Genomic DNA, 13,437 nt, shown 5'->3' with positions numbered 1-13,437 from the left:
TGGTTCCTTAGTACAGTGATATTTTTCAAATGCTACGTTTTAAAAATATTAATTATAGATAATCAGGAATGCCCGTAACAAAAATTGTAAGATCTAGGTATAGATATAGATAAGATATAGACGTATAATATTTACCATAAGCATTTGTAAAAATAATCAAAACATTTTTAGTTCTTATAAAATTTTACTTTTGTTATAAGTATTTTATTGATAATTTGAGGGTAATTTTTGTTATGAAATATATATTTAGATTTAATATACCTACGTTTAAGGTGGATAGAATGTACATTTAATATTATTGTTAAATTATACATTTATTAAAAGATATAATTGATTTGGATAATTACATACTTTTAATATGCTAAATTATAATAATTATTCATTTTTTTCGGATACAACAATGTCAAATGAAGAAAAAGTAGTATTTTTACCTAATCCACGCAACTGTGTAACACATTACGCAAGTCAGTTAACCAAATATAAACATTTGAATTTGTATCGATATGAGATGCTCTTGTAGTACAGGTGCTGATTATAAGTATTCCATTTACAACAGATATTAAAATATGTCAAATCTGTGCAAATATTATAAATTAAAATTTTTTTTTTTTTATAGTTTTAGATGTATATTTTTAAGTTAGATTTTTAGCGAATATAATAATATATTATATAATATTTTGTATACATTTTTATAAATTTAAAATTGTAGGTAGAAACCAGTTTGATGGGATTTATTTATTATGAATGGTTAATTCAACAGTTTTGGTTTACAGTTTACTCACTACTGTATATTATCGAGTCCTCCTGAGATATAATATTTACGTACATACTACATACATATGTATACTAAAATACGTGCAATGTCTTAATTTATTTTCAGTTTTATTATAAAACATTTAAGTTATTTTATATGAGCTAACTACATAATATGCAACAATACTCAAACATCTTGAACTCTGTTGTCAGAACGTTGAACACAAATAAACAACTTTGTCGGAAAATATTATATTACGTGCTAGCCAAATTGAAGGATTTGACGCGCATCTATTAAAGAACGAATTGATCTGTACCATAATGCATAAACAAAACATAAATGAATGATATTGTAAGACCAGTGGATTTGGACAGGCATCCATCACTGTCCAAAACACTGAGGATTTATTCAAAATAAAATAATATAAAATGTAATCCGCACAGTGACATATATAATGGAAAGCATGATGCTTTGGATGGATTTAATGTATTTGTCGACGATATCATACAATACAACATTATAGAGTGCTGAGCTACGGTTTATTAAAAGTATATTTTACAGAAAGGTTATTATGAAAGTATTATACATGAAACAATATCGACACGATCACGAGACGACGGTGGACAGCAGCCAATGCCGCGGCAGTCGCATCATCAGTAATGGTATGGCGAAGACGGTTTGTACGGATGATGGATGGGCTCGTGGTAGCTGGTGGAGTGCGGCGCATCGTAATGGTAGTGAGCCGGTGCTTCGATTTTCTTCACTTCGGCGTTGAAACCGTGTTTGGCGTCGGCGGTGTACTCGACCACCCTGGTTGAACCGTCGGCTTCCAGGAGGCTGTACGAGCCTTTGACGTTGCCGTGACCGTCGTTCGACTCGTGATGGCTCTTGACGTCGTGGGTGTGTGGGTCTTTTACGGCGTACTCGAAGTGATATGGGGTGGGTGCGTGGGCGTAATGGTCGTCGTCGTGTTGCTCGTAACTGTTGTGCTCGAAGATCGTAGGTGGATAGGCTAGGGCCAAGTGGCCGAATAAGGCGACGAACACGATCAACTGCAATATTTCATAAATCTTTTTGGATTTTGGATTGGACGCATTTCGTGTTGGGTTATGTTTAGTTAGGTATAATTGGATTATATTTTTACACAATAAAATGTAGTTGGCGTGGGAGGGCTGTGGCTTATAGTCATGGATAATAATACATTGATTGAATTAAAAATTTGGCAGATAGCAAGTTGATAAAATAGTACTATTTATCATAAGCCGTACTTATAACTGAATATAATAATTATTGTAAATTGTTGACTCTTTGATCACAACTAAACGAGTATAGAAGCTATAGGGATATACTTTATATGTATATTGTATAATCTATGATTACTATTGTTTAAGTATTAAGAATTTGAAATTCACAAGTTTCAATTAATATAAATTCATTAAACTTATCAATAGCTACCTTTATGAGCTCATATAATAATATAACATTATAAAAGTTACTTAAAATTTTAAATTAGGTTTAGATGCAGAGTTTAGATATAAAACTTTAATCATTTATAAGTTTTTGGCCCAAAACTGGGAAGCGGTAAATTAACCACGACATTTGGCCGCATTGCAGTCTGCAGATACAAATATAATATTTGAATGATTTTCATTTAAGTAGTCTGTTTGAGTTAAAAAAAACTTATAGTTGGAATGCATTGAATAGAAAAATGAAAAAAGAAGATATATTATAGGAATGTGAACCGTTACTATCGTCATCGGAAAAACGTAGCAGTTAAAACATTGATATTATTTTATTTGAAAAACTACTAAATTACTAAAAGTTTATGCACATCAATGGTGATACATTATAATATTATCCGATCTCTGTGCTTATCTGCTAGTTGCTACCAAGATATAATATTTACTAAGAAACATTGTGGTGATTCTTACCTTAGCTGCCATTTTTTCGTTTGTTTTGGATAAAGACTCGGTTTTATATGAACTCTGCAGGAGACTTGTGTGTCTAAGAAAACTGACGATTGTGACTTTTATGTTTCGGTATTTATATAAAAATAATTTAGATTTTCTTAAGTCCCTACCATTCAATTGTTTACTTGGTCATGTTATATAAGAATAACTAGATCGTGGAAGAATTAAAAATAATCTTACGAAAACGAACAATATTACTTTTAAAATACATTAGTTCACGGTAATTTGATTTATTGCGTCATAAGCACAATCGTGTTAATTAAAGAATACAAAATAAAAAATATTTCCTAATGTTATACTATACAAATACTATCACATTATAATCCATATGATTATTTCAATAATAATCATATATAACGATCACATTATTCATGTGAAAATGTAAAATAATCGAAGGTATGTAACTCGTTATGATTTTAATAAAATAGAATATAGTTTTTGGGTTGATATTGTGCACTTACTTAATCTGCATATTATTAGTTTTAATATAATAATTATAATATATGTATGTAAATATGTATTCGTACATATGTACGCACGCGCATGTGTGTGGAAAAGTCTTTAAAATTGAGAGGAATACAAATAAACAGGTACCTACTTAATATAATTATTCATATCGCCTTGACATAATATTAATATATAATCCTAAAATATAAGAAACCAGTAAAAGAGTGAAATTCAAATTTAATGCCTTTTTCAGTACTTAAAATAGTAGTAAGCATTTAAATATATATTGTATTTAAATATATCAATAAAATAATTGTATTCTTATTAATTCTACATATTTTTAGGTACTGTTAATCAGTTATTTTATTTATTTATTTATTTATTATTATTTATTCTTCAAAAAGATAATGGGCCCTACTAAACATGTTATAAGTCTCCAATATAATAAATGTATTATTGTAATTTTAATTATATTTATACTATTACAGTAGATACTTAAGTTCAATTTTTAAATATACAATCAAATTCATTGGCAAGTAATATGTGCTATATTGCCAAATATTATTCCAACCACTAAAATTCATTCTCTTGTAATTTACGCTAAAATTAAAACCCTAACTATAAATGAAATAATGAGTTTATAGTCATCGTTACCAAATGGTAAGATAAAAGAATAAATCAAAATTAAATTAAATAATTATATTATTTATTTATTGTTTTAAAGTGATTAATTATATTATATCTTATGTAAAAATTAAATTTAAATTCTTAATAATTTAGTTATAATTGCATTTGTTTGTGATTGTCCATATTATGATATTCATATAATATTAAAATAAAATATATTTAATAACCCTTTGTCTATGAAATCACAGTTGGTTTTCTAATTGGCAAATCTTTAAGCTCGCAATTATAAAATTTAATTTTAAAGAATAATATCACAGTCTATTTTTTTGACATTTATATTTTCAATCAAATTATCACCACTGTGTTACATAAGTTATTTTTGTGTATAACATATTTACTTTATACTTGCGTTACGTTTTTAAAATATAATAATATACTTTAAAAAGTTTCAATTATTCCTCGAATAATATTTTTAAATTAGAACAAAATAACTACAGCTTTTATTATTTATTTAAATAATTTATTTTGTTAAAACTTGCACTTAAAAATTGTAAAAAAAAATAAACATATATATTATATATTAATTAAATTTTTTGAAACTTGTTAATAAATTGTTAATTCTTATAGTTAAATGTAACTTAAATTCTCAACTACAATTATTTTTGAATTATCGTAATTTCATTAAATTTCGAATGCTAATAAAAAAAAAAATATTATGTATCATTTATATTTTTATATAGCTATAGTAATAATTTATGAGAAACCTTGTATTAAATATTTAAGGTTTTTAACAAATAACATTTTTTTTTATTAACATTTATAGTAAAAATTGCAAATTTAAAATGTTTTTTTATATGTTAAATTAAGTCAAAATAGAAAATTATATTATAATCATTTGGTGTACATTTCAGGTATTCGTATATTCGTAATAACAGGGGCATTCGTTTTGCGTTATACAGGCACATTCAAAAAAAAAAATATATCACCATTTATCCATTATTTTGAAAATTACAAAATATGTTTTTAAATCTGACTCCCTAAAGTTGAAAACGAAAGTATTTTTACTTTTCTAAGAGGTGGAATTAAAAACACATAATTATAAATTCAATAAATTCATCATTCCACTTAAAATCTAAAATGTTGGTAAAACTGGTTGTATTTATGAAAAGAGACAATAACATTAACGTAATGAATGATAGTTTCTCAGACTTCTATCTTAATTCGTTTGCTTTTGAACAATATTACAATTTAATTAAAACAACTCGAATATGCAGAAACTGTTGAGTTTACAATGCATTATAAATATCAGCTATTTTAATAGGAATACTTGTAAGAACATTTTTTTTAAATACCATAAACTAAAGTATAGACGATTTTGTGTTTTATTTTTTAAGTTATAAGAAGTATAGCTTTATTTTATCATTCAGAATATTAAATGCAATCTAGCTTTACAGTACTTTCATTTTATTCAGAGCTTGTGATTTATCTATAATTTATATTAGCTTTCATATTACCCAATATTTCCAGTATTCATATTACTCTAGTAAAAGTAACGATAATTATCAAGTGCAATTATTTTAAAAAGTAATTAAAATCATATGCTTACTTTATTTTAATAGGAAATAGGAATTGTACTTACTACCCTGGAAATGTAGAAAAATATAGTACCTACTTATTAAAGTGTTTTTAATGAAGTGTATGTACTATTCAAGATTATATTTATTAATTTATCGCAGAAATCAAGTGAAATGAACAAATAAATATTGATTGTTTTAAAATACATATTATTTATTTATAATAAAAAGTTGTACGAAATCAAATATAAATATAAAAATTAATCAATTTAACAATTATTTGTTTATTTCTGTTTCAGATCTTTATGCATTATTTCATCTAACCTTCAATAATAAAATAAAGATATGCTTTAAATATCAGGTAAGTCACTGTGTGTTATCAATATTAGTATGTAAATTAAAACCATACATTTTTTGGGTATGTCTGATTACAATAGTTATTAAACTGCTGGTTTTAAAATACATTATATATTGATTTTTAAAGAATAGTTGAAATGTTAAAATTATCTGTAATTACTGTAAATACAATAAAATTGTGGTGTTTAATGGTCAGTAGTAATAGGACAATATTCAATAGTATTAAAAAATATCGAATATTGTCAACTATTAAGTAATATTAAATAGATGATAATTGTAGCCAAATATCAGTGATTTTGAGTCTTATTAATGCGTTTATTAATAATATTGGGGAAGTCGACAACTTTACTGTCAACAAATAATAATTTTGTATTTAACATTTTAATGTTTTAATCACAAAATGTTTACTTTAATATAAATCACCATTTTTGTATCATCAATATATATCGTATTTACATAATATATTGTATCATACTAATTATAGTGGAAGTGTTCATAACAAGAAAATTTATCAACAATTTACGTTAATAAAAAAAAATAGATATTATTAAATACAGTTTTCAATTGAAAATAAAGAAGACACAATTTCACAAAAACTTTACTTTTTATATAAATAAATTATATGTATTTATTTTAGAGTCAATGTTGTCATCTTCAGTAGCAAACATTCTTTCGTAACATGGATATTAGATTCTCAATTTATTTATATAAGTTTAATTAAAAAATAACAAATGTTTATGAAGAATTGTTACTTGATAAAATGACCTTAAAATAAATTACTATAATAGAATAATGGGCATATAAAGGCACATGTTTATAATACACAAAAAAAAAAATCAAATAGGTATAATTTAAAATAAAAATAGAATATGACGTATACACCATTTATATAGACTGGGTATCGGGCGCTCGTCAAGTTTTGTTCGCCTCGGGGCAAACCAGTATTGTAATATTATTTTTTAGTTAAATATAAATAATCGAAAATCAAAATATTCGGAATCAAACATTGTTTTGAGAAAAATTGTTTTTTTTTTTTTTAGATAATGTTATTATTTTTAACCACTAAATGAAGTTCTTTAAGTAAATAATTTATTTATTATGAGTAAACGGACATAATATAAATATGCATACAAATGTAAGTTTATTATAATAATAAGATTTGTAAACATAATATTTGTCAATATATAGATAATACTATGCTAACATGATACAAAGCCATTTTAATACAATACAATTTAAAAGGTGAAGGAAGTGTTAACATTGAAAATGGACAATATGCGCTTTATAAAATATAAAGTTTCATATTATGTTATAGTGGTGGATAATAGAGAGATAATTTGAAAACAAAATTTGACTGACCGCTGATAAACTTTGAAATTCATTGAAGACTATAGATGCGAAACCTCTACTTGACATTTTTAAATGTATTAATCCATGAATACTAGGATGAAATTTATTTATTTGATTTTAAATGACTTAAGATAGTTAGAACTACCGAAATTATAATTTAATTGAAAAACAACATTTTGTGTTACTCTATTTGTAATATAGTAGTATAGGTCCTAATGATTTCCTAAAAAAAAATACCATACGACCACGGTAAAACTAATAATGAGCTAGGTACTATTAATAATAATAAAATAATATTTTGACTAAGTATTATAATTTTTATTTAACGTAATAATAGTTATGAGACCAGTAAATAAAGTCTATCACGTAACATGCTAATATCTTATTAAGATATACAATATTTTATGTGCAACGCGTCAAGAAGATATTATTATGTATAACCATGTATAAATCGTATGCGTGATTGTTAATTGCGTGTAATACTGATGTGCTGGACCCACACACGATAATATTATATTTGGTGTTTTAAACATGTTCTTGCGTATAATTCATATGATTCATTATTAAAAGAAGTTTATGATGTGTTAGAATTGTAAAACTAATCTTCGTTGCTTGCAAAAGAGTAACTTTTAAAACTGCAAGATAAATAGATAGTCGTATAATATTTGTAGGTGGTATAAGATATAGAAGCGTGTAACGTATTTTAATGAATAATAAACTATGTCGTGATAATATAATATAAAAACCAACAATAGTGGTATTGAGGAGCAAAGTTCTTATTTAATAAACGAGTTTTCGTTCTTCCGGTAATCGCTGATATTTTATTTAAAACGCACACCAGTTTTTATAGTTCATTATCAACTAGCAGCACGCACAGGAGTACAACAAGAGCAAGCTACATAAATTAATAATAATGACAATACCTTCAATAATGATGAAAATAATATGAAGATACACAATACTGTATGTACAAACCCAATAGAGTTTCATGAAAATGGTTTTTTTTTTTCATTTTTTCATAGACATAAGATATTAATATTAATGTCGAATATGGATACGACATCAGGACTATGTTTTCTATTGATTTGGTGGCAAACGATGCCATTTTATGTAGTAAGTGTCCAAATACTTTTTAACCACTGCGGTCAAAACTTCAATATTTTGGTTAGAAAATATAGTATCACTGATCAAGCAGCAAGATTTCACATGTTTTGAATAACCGAATTTGCTTACTATTACCAAAAATGTATTAATAAATAGATGTACACTATTAAACCATTGATTGCACTAAGTTAATTGCTGTTCAAAACGTCGCACATTTATTCAGGTTAAAAGTTAAAATATTATAAAAATATGATGTAATATAGGTAATCTACGGTGATTTATAATATAATACATATCAATTATATTATAATATAGTAAAATATGGTAAATTAAACAATATCATGATATTGTAGTGTTATTATATTAGTACAAAGGAAAATAAGATGGACTCGAACAGTGTTTACATGGTTCACAATTAGTGATATTAAAAAACAGTTATTTTTGGCTGTCGAAAATATTTTTTGAAAGATAATAAACTAAAAATTATTATTTTCTAAGATATTAAAATACATTTCTATATTATATCATACATAATTCATAAACAGTGCCAAACTCATATAATGTTATTTGTATAAAAAATTTTCAATAATTAAATCTGTAAAACAATATGTAGAAACAAAGTTTCTAAACAAAATTATACAATAGAAGTTCATATTAAAGAAAAAGGATTAGTTTATGTATACAAAAAAATATCCATTAATCATCAATATTATCCATCGCTAAATGACAGTTTTCGGACAAGGCATAAGCTCACTCATTATATTTTTTATGGTATCATTGGACAAGTGCAAATTCAACCGATTTTCTGTTATCTAATTTTAAGTTTAAATCAAAATAAATTTCACCCGTGGTACTAGTGGTAAATATTACTGTTAGCCCGTAAAAAAAAATACTGATCCGTCAATATTATAAAGGACTAATTAATAATCATAATAAAAATAATATTCAACAATAAAAACGTTTCAATGATTTAACCACGAATTTAATTTTTATTTTGAGACAACGATACACAATGTTTGTGCTCTAATTTCATCAAATTCTTGAAAAACAGTGGAATTTCAGTTCCATATCACTTGGAATTTGCAGGGAAGAGTAATTAAAGAATAATAATAATAATAATAATAATAATAATACATTTCATAGTGGAAAGAAAATATTGTGTTTTATTATAATTGAATATAGTTTCAACTTAAATGTAGCTAACAATGAATGTACCAATACACTCAAAAAAAAAAGTAACAAATTTGGTAGAATTTCTTATCGGCTTTTTCATTCTATCCATCAATACGACTGAAAGTGCGATGCTGGTTTATATGGAACATGGTTTGGCTCGTAATAGCTGGTGGCGTCGGAGTTATGGTAGTGAGCTGGTGCTTTAATTTTCTTCACTTCGGCGTTGAAACCGTGTTTGGCGTCGGCGGTGTACTCGACCACCCTGGTTGAACCGTCGGCTTCCAGGATACTGTACGAGCCTTTGACGTTGCCGTGACCGTCGTTCGACTCGTGATGGCTCTTTACGTCGTGGGTGTGTGGGTCTTTCACGGCGTACTCGAAGTGGTACGGTGTGGGTGCGTGGGCGTAATGGTCGTCGTCGTGTTGCTCGTAACTGTTGTGCTCGAAGATCGTAGGTGGATAGGCTAGGGCCAAGTGGCCGAACAAGGCGACGAACACGATCAACTGCAATGTTTCGGAAAAGATTTTAGACTTAGTATCAGACTTATTTCAGACGACTCGTATATTGCACGGTATACTTTGATTTGGTCAAAGAGACCCGATTATCTTACAATTGTTTTTCGAATAAAATTAAAGAAATATGTTGGTAACACAAAATAGGCTCTGTATCTAAATTATTTTTATGTGACCACTCAATCGGATTTCGTTGAATTTTTAAATTGTTATTACCGAATGTTCAAATCATAATATGTGCACAAAATTCTGATTATATTATTATATTATATGAACAAAATTTTGGATATCCTAATTAATTTGAAACTAAACTAAAATATTATGATATTATGATTCTAAAATGTATGGTAATATCTACAATGATTATTTCTCAGTTACAAACATAATATATCGAGTAGGTACCTACAAAAAGTTTATTATTAATTGTTACAGGCAATAAATCAAAATTGTCTGAAATAAAAATGCTTATATATTTAAAAGAAAAAAATAGTTTTTACTAACTGATTAAGTCTTACCTTAGTAGTCATTTTTAAAGTTTTTGTGAGTGTAGACCGAAATGTATTATCATACGTTATGAAAAGAACACTGATGAATATTTTAAATGTGTTTGAAGTATTTATATTTTTTGTAAATCCCTACTATACTACTATTTACCTTCATTTAAATTAACTAAGATGGACACTAAGATTGGATCTATTACATCAGCTAATTAAAAAAAAACATGAAATACTCATTTTTCTGTGTACGTATATTATATATAATATTAATTATTTTATATTGTTTAAATTAATATTTTGATGTAATTTAAAGTACATTAATTTGTAAATTTACTAAAAAAAAAAAAAATACGGTGCCATTTTTATTTGTAAAACAATAAAAAAGAAATACGTCACTCAGAATATTTAGAGCATTTAACTCAACTGAAAAATCTCGGTAAATTTACATTTTTAACGACTTAATATAAAATACATAATACACGATAACAAAGATGTGTAAGTAATTTGATAATCTATATTATCATAAAAGATTCCGACTCTTATATCATGTAATTACAAATTTAGTTCATATTACAACATAGCCTAATTTTTGGATCATATATTTTTGTACAGTCGTATCAACCTACATAGTGTTACATTTGTTAGATCGTTAATGAAATTGAATGTTATTAAATAATATATTTTAATAGATTAAATATACATATAATTACGTTATACTACATAATTATCATATGCATAAGTCATATAATAATATGCTAGATTTTCAAAGAAAATATAATAGTTTTTTTTAATTAAGTTTAAAAGAATGTTATTTTTATTTTATAGAAGAAGAATACTATTTTTAAAGAACATTAATGCGTATAATTATCATACATAATGCGAGTTGCTATCAATTGGAAAGTATATTAATGAAAATCAATAAACATAATTTATTTAAATGATTTTAATTTACAATGATTAAATTGCTAATACCTTTGGATTATCCACAATATTAAACAGGTAAACAATTTTTATTAGATACATAATGTAATTTCAATAGCACATAACATTTCATGAATGTATACAAGTTTTTCATTTAAATCGAATACAAATTAATTATACGGAAGTATGTCTGTACTGGGGTAGATTGTGATGATATTATTACACACAAACACAGTTAGAATTAAAATATCTGTTATTTTACTTGATTATTTACCAAAATATTAATATTGATTATTAATTGGAATAAAAAAAAACATTATTAATTGTATCGTTTATTTATTGTTATTTTATTATACACCATAAAACCATAATATGAACTTAATCAATCGTTATTTTGAACAAGTTTGTTTTCAAAAATAATCTATTGTTAATACAGAAATTATAAATAATATTAATTAATTTAATTTCCTTTTTAATTCAAAATAAAATAGTTATTGACATATTAGGTAAATCTTTATTTTTAAATGTAGTTATATCTACCATGAAATGTAAATTTTAAATTTAAATTTAATAAATAGAGTATTTAGAATATAGAAATTTACTAAATATTTTTTTATAAATAAAAAGTTTATGTTTATGCTCATGAATATATCCAGTAGCGTAATTTAGGAAACATATCAGGGGTTGCAAGAATTACTCAGGATGCTCAAAACCTGTGGTGGCTTTGCTCCCACATCCCCAAAATTATAAAAACAAACAATGCCTTAATATATTATATCAATATAAAATACATTATAAATCTATATAATTCTTCTTATATATAGATACATGTTATTAAAAACTATATATATTAATTTTTTATAATTAATATATAGTACACAAACATTAATTTTATTTAAATTTTAAATCACATAATCTTTTATAATTATAATATAATAAATAATATAATCGTTTATAATTTTAAAACTGTAAGCTGTAGCAAAGTCCGTCAGCCTGGCACCCCGAATTTAAAATTTCAGACCACACCTAATTAGGGGTTAAGACTTAGGTTACAAATTATTACGAATTGGTTACTAATTTTTTAGTGTGAAAATTTTCGTTCACCAGTTTCAATATTGTACTGTTAGTTTTGATATAAGAGTGAACTGACATATTATAAAATGTAAAGGTAAGATTATTATCCAAGATCTCACGTAGCCTTTTATTGATATTATTATTTTTAAGTAACTAGTAAGTTATAATAATTTTAAAATGTCCTGGATAATAATCTTACCTTTACACTGTATAATAGGTTATAGTTTACTCTTTTATCAAAACTAACAGTACAACATTAAAACTGGTGAACGAAAATTTACCATGTTGTGGGTGTGTAAGATGGAGACAACACATGCGGATACTATGTCTTCTTAACTAAATAATTACTTACTTATTTTACTTATTTTTTACTATCTAGCGATAAACCATTAATATGAAAATTTCAGGGGTTGCAAAATAGTGCTTTTGCAACCCTTAGATTATATTTGCGAACCCCCAATTACGCAACTGAATATATCTACAGGAACATATGAACATTCAATGTTATTGTCTACTTTAGAAATTAGGCAATAATTAGAATGTTCAGTGCTTGAGAAAATAAAGTATTATTAAATATTTTTGATATTTATTTATTAGAAATATTGTATTAAAATTAAATTATTTATACATGATATCATAATTTAAAAGTTTTATCAAAAAGTAATCTTGATCTAAAAAAATAAAACTAATATTCAGAAATTCAATTTCACTAACATTTATAATTTTTTACTATTTTTACTAAAATTAATTAATGACATAGTATTTATGTATAGAAGTTTGATAGTCCTAAACATTGTTACTAAATCAATAATTATAACTTGTTATCGTTAAAGCAATGTCTTTTTATGTTAATATTTAAAATAAAAAGGATGGAATTAATTTTGTTTGAAATACTTTTTCATGCAGAAAATAAATTATATATTTTAACTAAGACTTTCAAAATAGAATGGTTGAAAAAGTATTTCATTTTCATGCGTGACGATTTAAATTGTTGGGTGCTCGGAAGTAGGTACACATCACAGATCTCACAAGGACAAATAATTATTCACAGTTGGTTATCAAGTTTGATAACTTAT

At 25.3% G+C, this 13,437-nt stretch overlaps 3 protein-coding genes across 5 annotated transcripts in view; 1 reads left to right on the top strand and 2 right to left on the bottom strand.

Annotated features, from left to right (window-relative positions):
• Nucleotides 1-13,437, top strand: part of LOC132921140 (Kv channel-interacting protein 1-like) — a 411,785-nt gene that overhangs the window by 47,329 nt on the left and 351,019 nt on the right. For 2 of the 3 annotated variants that reach the window (XM_060983999.1, XM_060983997.1), the window contains exon 2: nt 5,672-5,733. The exons of the other annotated variant lie outside the window; for it this stretch is intronic. The gene's annotated coding sequence lies outside the window, so the exon portion shown is untranslated. The remainder of the gene's footprint in view (nt 1-5,671; nt 5,734-13,437) is intronic. 3 annotated transcript variants of the gene reach the window in all.
• On the bottom strand, nt 1,272-2,842 carry LOC132921167 (cuticle protein 19-like). The gene is made up of 2 exons (XM_060984031.1): nt 2,686-2,842; nt 1,272-1,806 (listed from the first exon to the last, which is right to left on the bottom strand). The coding sequence occupies exons 1-2, from the start codon at nt 2,695-2,697 to the stop codon at nt 1,408-1,410; spliced, it is 411 nt and encodes a 136-aa protein (XP_060840014.1). The 5' UTR covers nt 2,698-2,842; the 3' UTR covers nt 1,272-1,407.
• Nucleotides 9,319-10,484, bottom strand: LOC132921169 (cuticle protein 19-like). Its single transcript, XM_060984032.1, has 2 exons — nt 10,385-10,484; nt 9,319-9,860 (listed from the first exon to the last, which is right to left on the bottom strand). The coding sequence occupies exons 1-2, from the start codon at nt 10,394-10,396 to the stop codon at nt 9,465-9,467; spliced, it is 408 nt and encodes a 135-aa protein (XP_060840015.1). The 5' UTR covers nt 10,397-10,484; the 3' UTR covers nt 9,319-9,464.

This window comes from Rhopalosiphum padi, chromosome 2 (genome assembly GCF_020882245.1).
Source record: "Rhopalosiphum padi isolate XX-2018 chromosome 2, ASM2088224v1, whole genome shotgun sequence".
Taxonomy (NCBI): Eukaryota; Metazoa; Arthropoda; class Insecta; order Hemiptera; family Aphididae; genus Rhopalosiphum; species Rhopalosiphum padi.
The sequence above is the reverse complement of the archived record's forward strand: the minus strand, read 5'-3'. Positions and strand labels throughout refer to the sequence as shown.